This window comes from Brachyistius frenatus, unplaced genomic scaffold, assembly GCF_029030835.1.
Source record: "Brachyistius frenatus isolate BFR_SWC_R1_liver_20210118 unplaced genomic scaffold, ASM2903083v1 Contig_143, whole genome shotgun sequence".
NCBI classification, from domain to species: domain Eukaryota; kingdom Metazoa; phylum Chordata; class Actinopteri; family Embiotocidae; genus Brachyistius; species Brachyistius frenatus.
In genome coordinates, this window is record NW_027210742.1 from 627,849 (window position 1) to 637,500 (window position 9,652).

The 9,652-nt window shown below is 44.3% G+C and overlaps 1 protein-coding gene across 1 annotated transcript in view; it reads left to right on the top strand.

The window, feature by feature from the left end:
- Window positions 1-336: 336 nt before the first annotated feature.
- The window catches only part of rab10 (RAB10, member RAS oncogene family), a 12,276-nt gene continuing 2,960 nt past the window's right edge, over window positions 337-9,652 (top strand). The window contains exons 1-4 of the mRNA XM_069715497.1: window positions 337-1,086; window positions 6,859-6,919; window positions 8,060-8,198; window positions 9,606-9,652. The exon at window positions 9,606-9,652 is cut by the window's right edge and continues 43 nt beyond it. Coding sequence (XP_069571598.1) covers window positions 960-1,086; window positions 6,859-6,919; window positions 8,060-8,198; window positions 9,606-9,652 — 374 coding nt within the window. The 5' untranslated portion in view covers window positions 337-959. The remainder of the gene's footprint in view (window positions 1,087-6,858; window positions 6,920-8,059; window positions 8,199-9,605) is intronic.

Consider the following 9,652-nt stretch of genomic DNA (forward strand, 5'->3'; position numbering starts at 1 on the left):
GATGACGCGCGTGTCGAGAATTTGAACGAGCTCGCCGTTAGAGAGAGAGAGAGAGAGAGAGAGAGAGAGAGAGAGAGAGAGAGAGAGAGAGAGAGAGAGAGAGAGAGAGAGACACACAGAGAGAGAGAGAGAGAGAGACATAGAGAGAGAGCGAGAGAACGAGAGAGAGAGACATAGAGAGAGACACAGAGAGAGAGAGAGAGAGAGAGAGAGAGAGAGAGAGAGAGAGAGAGAGAGAGAGAGAGAGAGAGAGAGAGAGAGAGAGAGAGAGAGATAGAGAGAGAGAGACGAGAGAGAGAGAGAGAGAGAGAGAGAGACATAGAGAGAGACACAGAGAGAGAGAGAGAGAGAACGAGAGAGAGACAGAGAGAGAGACATAGAGAGAGAGAGAGAGAGGAGCCATTTTGTCCCGACTGTGTGGGAGAAAAGAAAGAGTGGAAAAGAGGAATCACACCCGGGGAGCAGGTCCTATCTTCTTCTTTTTGGATGTGTGTGCTCGTGTTGTAGGAGGAGGGGGGGACGACAACCTGGGATCGGGAAACGCAACTTCGAGAGTTACGGGGCGCGTTGTTCTTTTTGTTTGTTGTTTTTTTTTTTTGTGGTGGTGTTTTAGCCGACTTAGCTTCGCCGAGCTAATCAACAAAAAAAAAAAAAAAAAGAGAAGAAGAAAAAAAAATAAAAAGAGAAAAAGCTCCCGGATTGTTTGAACAGCCGAGCAGCGGGTCGGTCGGTCTCAGGTTGGCCGAGGAGCTCTACTCTTCCCCCGGGCTCCACACTTCCCTCCGGCTCGCTAAGGGTTATCGTGGTGGTCGTGTTTTTTTTTTTTTTTTTTTGTCTTCCTCCTCCTCCTCTCTTCTTGTATATATATATAAATATATATATATATATATATATTTATATATATATATACATATACATATATATATCTCTGTCTGGGTTGAAACGCAAGCTGGTTTTCAATGGCGAAGAAGACGTACGACTTGCTGTTCAAGCTGCTTCTGATCGGAGACTCGGGCGTGGGGAAGACCTGCGTGCTGTTCCGCTTCTCTGACGACGCCTTCAACACAACCTTCATCTCCACCATAGGTAAGACGAGCTGAGGAGGGTGGAGGAGGTGGTGGCGGTGGCGGGGTCGGCATCGGTATGTTGATGCAGGTGTTTTCTCGGTTACTCTTGACAGCGTTGACACGACCCCCCCCCCCCCCGCCGCTCCCCTCGTACCCCACCCTTCCTCCTCCACCACCCCATCTTACCTCCACCCTCCACCCCCACACTTGCAGCTGGAAAGCGGCAGGCGAGGACGCTACACGGTTAGCCGCTATGCTATCAGCATGCATCGGCTCTCCCGAGGCCTTGCCCGGGTCGGGCCAGCTGTGCGAGCTTTGACGAGCCTTCAGGGCCCCCACCCACCACCCACCTACACCCTGTTTTAATTTACTATCACTTCAGTAACAAAAACGTGATTGTTTTTCGGGGGGCTTAGCTCGGCAGGAACAGCAAGTAAAAAAAAAGGTTTTTTTTTGTGGGCCGGAGGAGTCGCTGTCATGTCGGTTGACCCAGTGGCTAACTAGGCTAACTAGGCTGGTAGCAGCGGAGGGCCCGGGCCCGGGCCGGGGCTGGGCCGGGCCGGGCCGGGGCTGGGCTTTTGCTTTGCTGGTCCACGAAACACTTACTTCTCGGTATCAACGTGACTGGCGTTATGCATTTGTTCCCTTGTCATGAATTAAAACATTAGAGGTGACCCAATATCTTCGTCTTACCCCCTGAAACCCTTAAAACAAAAACAAAAAGTGTATTGGAAGTAGTAAAAATCTACTGACTGGGTATTACAACATCGATAGAAATACTTCATCACCTGTTTAAACCTACAGAAGCATTATCACTCAAATGGATTTCAACATCAAAAGTAAAAGTGCCAAATGTCATCAATGTTGTTAAACATGTTAAAGTTGGACTGTAAGCCGGTGGAGGTGGGAGGCTTTTATTTTTTTTTATTTTTTTTTGTGTGTGACTACTTTATATTATGTTGGTTAACCTCATCTGCAGATATCGATCTGGTGAGACCTTCAAATGTTTCCTGAGTGAAGTCTGAAACCACTTAATGGAGCTGTCAAAAATAACTAGAGGAAAGAAAAAGGAAGGTGCGATTTCCCCCTCTGAAAAGTAAAAGTACAAAGTCGCAGGAACGCTCCAGTAAAAGTACTTCTTCATTTATTTCTTAAGTATTCAAGTACTTCGTAACGTCCCTTGGACTTCTCCGGGGAGAACCGTAAACAATTCATCATGGTGATTCATCATCAGTCCCTTATATTGTCCCCCCCCTCCCCCCAACCTGTCCTTCACGTGTGCGTCCCAACATCACGCTCCCATGAGTCAAGTGTCAAACTATGTCAAATCCCCACGTGGCCCGAGCGAAGGCTCCATTTACTCCTGTTGCTTAAGATCATTGCTGAGTAATAAGGTAACTTTAGACGTGCTTTGCTCCAACCACGCCGAGCCTCTTGTTTTGCAGTGAGCTGGCATTACGTAGCCGATTCCCCGGGACGGGGGCCTTTTTCATTTTCGAAGCCCGGCTTCTTCTTCTCTCTCTCTTTTTTTTTTTTTTTTCCATAACTTATGCGGCGTCAACTCTTCCTGACCGCATGCCCGACAACTCGCAGCCAATAACGGACGACGGCGTTCGCCAGCGGCATCCGGGCTCGATTAGATTTGTTGAGGTGCAGATGTGAAGTGTCGCTCTGTCGCACAGCTTGTTGCCACTTTTTTTTGTGTGTGGTTTTTTTTTTTTTTTGTTGGTCTTTTTCTTTTATGGTTCGGTTGATGTTTGGCTTTGACTTGCAAGAGCCTCGGTACCCTCAGTCACGTCTTTTTAAAATGTCCTCGAGACTCGGTGCTGTTAAATAAACCGACGACCTGCCTTAGTTTGGTTAAATCTCTGCCAGGGGGGGGGGGGGGACGTCGTCCAGACTAACGGGTTCTTCGGCCCTCAAACACCGGCAGTGACCTTTGCAGGGCTGCTTTTTTTTTTTTCTTCTCTTGCCTCGCCAAGGTGGGCAGTAAGTCGATGCCTGAAACATGTTAACAGCAACTGCAGGTGTTTTTACATTCAGAGATGATGTAAAAACAATCAAATAAAAAAATGCCTTCAACCAAAACTCAACAAGAAGCTCCAGCAGCACACACAAGGAGAATAATGTGTTCGATCCCGTTAAATGCAATCATGCCGGTATCGATAGTGTAAAAAAAAGAAGCCTTTTTTTGTTTTGTTTTTTTTGGTCGATATAGTGAAAAGTTTGTCATTTCAAATATCAAGATGATAAGAAACAAAGAGTTCCCTGAATCAGTCGAAATGTTTTGCCAAGATCTGTCGTCTTGAACCAAGTCGAGAGACTCTCTCGTCTCCGTTCGACATCTGTGTTCAAAACAAAGCAGCATGCGACACGATAAGCTGTAAAAAAAAAAAAAAAAAATGTAAGAACATGTAGAACATCGCAGGTCATCCATCCCAGACTGGAAAATTGCATTTATTGTTATTGTTCAGTTAAATATTGGAAATGATTTAGTCTGGTATGGATTTTTTTTTGTTTTTTTTTGGACATTGCCGAGCCGTCGTCGTTCTGCCGACTGCTCGGGGAGATTTGTTAGTTCTGCTTCAGGAAAAACAAAACAAAAAAAACAGACATTTTCAGAAGTGTGTTCTGCTTTGGGGGGATTACATTTTTCCGACAGTGATACTATATGGTTGCTGGTTTCATTTCTATATCTCTTATTCACCAAAATTTTGATGCCACTGATGTTCTCGGCAGACTGGATGATGAGATAAAAACCACAAAACACTACTTAGAAGATCCCAAAGTTTTACCGGGTAAAATACCAGAACGGACGTCTAACGTTGGCTTCTTTTTTTTTTTCCACCATTGAAGTTCGAGACAGATAGGACCAAAAAAACAGAAGCATAAAAAGTTGGTGGTACAAAATTGGCAACAGACCAAACAATAGAAAAAAGAGTTGACAATATTGAGGAGGTTAAAGCGAGCGAAGAATAAGAGACAATTAGCCTCGATCGTACAAGAGATTATCTTTTCTTTTTTCTTTTTTCTTTGCAGACTATTCAAAGTCTGCCACAAAGTGGCCGTAGCGGAAAACACAAAAGCTTTTCGTTCCCATTTCAGTCTGTACATTAAGCAAAGTCAGCAGATATGTGATTGGAGATAATGGTTGCCGGAGGGGAGGTGGGGGGGGGGGGAATAAGTCTGAAAACATACAATAGACGCTTTTTCCAGATTTGTAAACAATCAAGCCATATCTGTTACTTTTTAGGGAATAAAAACAAAAGGACAAACGCACAACAGCCAGGTTATTATATCTGGATGCGTTTCTATAGCGACAGTCAGACAGGAACTACAAAGTAAAACCAGCCGAACCAGTACGAGTGAAACAGGAGGTTGTTCTTCCTCTGACACTCTGGCGCTCATATGGACATAGACACAGATGCACAGCTGCTTCTCAAAATACCCCCACTGGAAACCACAACACCCCCCCACCCCCACCCCCACCCTCTCACTCTCTCATCAGCCGCTCATTCTCATTTCCAGTCCTATTGAGTGTCCCCCCCCCCCCCCACCCCGAGGTTACTGGAGGTTTACGCACATTTAAAGAGTGCTGAATATGCATATTAAAAAAAAAAAAGAGCAAATCTGAAAACACGTCATGAATTTTGCATGGAAACTGCCGACTAGCCGAGTGGTGTTCGTACTCGTGGAAGGAGCGGCTCCTCCGGGATTTAAGAAAGAAGAAGAAGAAAAAAAAAAAAAGAAAGACGGCCGTAAACCACAAAAGTACTTTGTCGTGTTTAAGACGTCCACTTCAACAATAGGCTGCAGTGCAAAGTGTCATTTCTCTTCCGGGGAAATATACTATATATATATATATATATATATATATATATATATATATATATATAGATAGATAGATAGATAATATATTGTTGTTTTTTCCAGTGATTGGGTGAATGACCTGTGATTGCACAATGTGCATACTTTCTTGATAACTTGCCAGTACACCTCACGAGGAAAAAAAACAACCAAAAACACATTCGGTCGGTGTGGGACGCACACACACACACACACACACACACATATTTTACGTCATTCCCGCTGAGCCCGAAGCTGAGAGCTTAACTTTTAACTGTTGTTGATGAGAAAACTCTCCCTTGTTTACGTATATACGATCCCCAGTATTAACTCCTGCCCTTCCTAATATCTTTTTTTTTCTTTCTATCCGACCTCATCCCACCCCCTCTCCTTCCTCTTCCTCTTCCCCGGGCGGGGGGGGGGGGGGCGGCGTTCATAATATTTAGTGAGTCACACTTTGGCAGCCGGTTCCTCTCATTATTGTGCAGCGCTGCCCCACCTTACAGCACAGCTGTTTCTTGGGACTTTTGAAACCGACCACGGCGTCCGATCGGAGCAGAACTGACGAGCTCGGGTATTTAAGGGGAAAACTCCACTCGTTGGCCAAAGAAGTGAAACCGCGATGACTCACCGGCGTTTTAAACTGGCCTCCTCCAGACCTCTACACCCAGTGAACATTGTGAAAATTGCACGGCGGGTCGTTTTCTCCGAATCTTCTGTAAACTACTGCTCTCCTCTTTGAACAGTGTCTCAAACCGTCAGTTTATTTACATATTTGAGCCGAGTAGTTGTCGAAGTGTGCAAAGTGTACCGAGCCGGTGATAAATGCCACGTCCGTGTCTCGCGATTTCCCAGAGACTGACGTGATGTTTTCAACCAATAGTCCAAAAAAGATATCCAGTTTATAGAAATGTAAAGCAAAGAAAAAGCTAAACGACACGAGTAGCTGGAAGCAGCTGTCTAAGCGTTCAGCTCGAGGTTGTTGTTTTTTTTCCCAGCATATTAAATGTCCTAAATATGTGACGCGTTACTACCCACGCAAATGTTCAACGTTACATCTTCAACTGTTTGTGAGGGAAAAAAGTAAAAACCCTCCGTGTGAGTATCTGCAACCGGCAAATATTTGCCATTTTTCTTCTTGAAGAGTGAACCGAGTTGTTTACAGTCAACTTTTCTCCATCAACAACACGATTCAATGAGGTTTCAGTCCTTTTAAAGACCGGACAGTTTGGCACGTCGTAGCTTCTGCAGAAATCAAAAGTCTCCCGTTACCGGTGAGTTGCTCAACCGCTAGATTAGTTTCAGTGTCATGACTTGTTTCCTGTTTGCACTTGGTGGTTGTTGTTTTGTTTTTTTTAAAGCGATAGCGCTTAATAAATACAGAATTAAAAGAACCTAACGAGTACGGTAAAATACGAGAAACTAAACAACCGGTATGCAAACAGCCTTCAGGATCAATAAAAGGAAACGTACATCTTCGAAACAGAAAGGGATTAAAAAAAAAAAGGCTTCAGAAACTTTCCACTGCAGAACTGTCCTCTCGATGCATCCTCAGTGCATGTGCTCCGAATTAAAACAGATAAAATAGATATATATATCATATCACTGACGCGCATAATGTGTACCAGCCGAACCGTGACTGCAGACGTCTCATTTGAACCAGCTGTGTTTAAAGCACATTTATCATGCATATAAAATAAAATAGAAAAAATAAAAAATAAATATATATATATATATATATACACTCTCACTCTCAGTCCACTTTCCTTTTAACCTGATTTCCTGCTGCTGATAGACCGGAGGCTCCGGCGTGACGCTGCACAACCAGGAAGAGATGATAACCCCCACCACCCCCACCCCGAAGTATTGTTACTGCGCGCATCGTTTCCGACGGACATTTGGGACGCTAACGCAATTTATTTTGTCCTTTTCCCCCCTCTTCCAGGAATAGACTTCAAGATCAAAACTGTTGAATTACAAGGAAAGAAGATCAAACTACAGATCTGGTGAGTGTGAAGAGATTTGTTTGTTTTGTTTGTTCTTTCAGTGTAGCCTCTCTGGTTCAGTCCTCGTTGTTACACCGTGAGACATCTGTTGGACAAAACCTCCCTGAAGCACTGAAGTATGCTGGAACAGGAAATGGTCATCAGGAGGTCTGCAGCAGGGAGATCATTGTGGTCCGCAACAGCTGACTTTCCCCGACTGGAAGTGACAGTCAAGCAGCTTTGTTTACCAACAACAGCAGAACAACAACAAATTGTATCACTCGAATACTGACTTTTGTATCGCTAAAATAACTTTTAATTGACTGTCAAAGTGATTTAAAGATTCATTTCAGATGTATTTATTGCGGTAAGGAGTCAAAAGGAAAATGCCTCTTTACATTACAACACACGTTCGACTTTTTTCTTTTCTTTTTTTTTTTTCAAACCCGTCTGTTTGAAAAGATTTCTTTCAAAAGAAACTTCCATGTTTCCATGTTTCCGACGTCGCAAACGTTTTTTTTCCGCCCTAAAGAAAAGATAGAAATGTTTTCTGGAGACGCTTTGCGGTCATAACACGCAAACCGGTAATTGATACGCAGGAAGTTTTATGATCTCGTCGACGTCTCCCCGGGAGACGGGCTCTCTTCAGTCAGCTGATCTTTCGCTTTTATCTCCCGAGTGACACCTGAAACATCCACACCCACCGTCGTGAGACAACTCGCACAATGAGACGCATTTCGGGGGGGGTTTTGATCCGTTTTGTCAGACAAAAAACAAAAATATTTCAATACTCGTCGGCTACTTTTACTCTTTGCGGACAAACTAATTACGCGTTCGAATAGTCGCTGCTGCCTTTTGATTTCGAGGTCGAGGCGCGTTCCTCTCGCCGCGTTTTCATTTCCTGTTTTGCTAGTAGAAAGCATTTGAAATATGCGTTTGATATCGAGCCGTTTCCTTGTTGCCGTGTGGTTTTGAATGAGTACCGGGCGAAACCTGACAGACGTGCACGTCAATAAACTCTGCCGAAAGCCCGCGTTTTTAAACAAACAAACAAACAAAAAAATCGCCGCTTTCTTTCTCGAGCGGTAAGATCTCGAGTTACCGAGCCGCTTATCGTTGGCGTTGGGAGTACGTCCAAACGAGAGCTCCCTTTGTGTTTAGGGACACGGCGGGCCAGGAGCGGTTCCACACCATCACCACCTCCTACTACAGAGGAGCCATGGGCATCATGCTGGTCTACGACATCACCAACGCCAAGAGCTTCGAAAACATCAGCAAATGGCTGCGCAACATCGACGAGGTGGGACACGCGCACACACATCGTCCTGTGAGGTTGTTTTTTTGTGTGTGTGTGTGCATCTTTGTGTTTTCATATCGTTGGCATGACGACAGGGCGTTAAGTACTTCGCGGGAACGCGGCCAACGTGACTAAACTGTGTGCGGGCCGTGACTAAATCGCATCAGACCAGCCGGACGTCCGTACGCGTCTGTAGTGCGGACCAGAACCAGAAGTTCAACTCTAAAACAGGAAGAACAGACCTTTTTAGTTTGATTTTATTTAGTTTTAATTAGCTAACTGCTAATAAAACTCCAGGTGTGGCAGCTAACAGTCCCGTAACAGCGAGTACGTTAATGTGAAGGGAAATTAAAAAAAAAAAAAAATCGCAATCTCCACTCGCGCCTGTGTACTTATTCTCGCCCGGGACATCGGCTGCATCAAAACGAGCGCTCCTTTAATCAATAACAAGGGCGGCGGCACATTTAAGTGAAATAATCCAAGTAAAATTCAATTCAACTTTATTTATAAAGCGCCAAATCACAACGAAGGTTATTTCTCGGACTCGGAGGTGGGCGGAGCCACCTGCTAACAGAACCGGGCTCGGAGGTGGGCGGAGCCGTCTGTTAACAGAACCGGGCTCGGAGGTGGGCGGAGCCGTCTGTTAACTGAACCGGGCTCGGAGGTGGGCGGAGCCACCTGTTAACTGATCCGCTTTTATCAGTTGACGATAAATTGCGCTGATAAATCCATTTGAATCTCATCAAACGCCGGTTCGAGGAGGCGTTGCCGAGCGATAAGAGCTGCGCGCCGTTTACGGAGGAGCTGATAATTGCTGCCGAGCAACGGTCATCAGGAAGGTGTGAAATTCACCGAAACGACCCAAAATATGAAGCAAAAAAAACCAAAACAAATTCTCGTTTTATCCAGAATCCTGAACTGAATTCTTTACAGGCTTCGTACTACAAAACCAGGAAGGCTAAAAGTCATACTTACAGAACAATAAGTACCACGTGTTGTATATACTTTGCTAAGTTGCTTATTGGACCAGAATTGTCTCCAAACTCGTTTCTGTCCCACAGAAGTCCTCCGATGTTAAACTCTGCTCGGCAATTATTCTGCCGACACGGTAACAATTAATGCAACGAGTTTTAGAGTAAAAGAGGGCTTAATGCTTTTTTTAAACAAAATGTTCTCTTTATTCTGTTAAAATACATTTAAGATTTGTTAAATTATCTGCCAATTTGAAGAAAGTCTCCCCCCCAAAAAATAGTTTTGCTTCCAATAAAGACGCTTTATTGTGTTTTTCTATCCTGTTAACCATCTTTCAAACCTTTTCTCAAAACAATGCAAGACTTTTGAAAAGCTCCTGTTTAAATGCGATTTAATAATCGACTCCTCTTTCCGTGTATTATTCTATTTTTTTTTCAGCATGCGAATGAGGACGTTGAGAGAATGCTGCTAGGCAACAAGTGTGA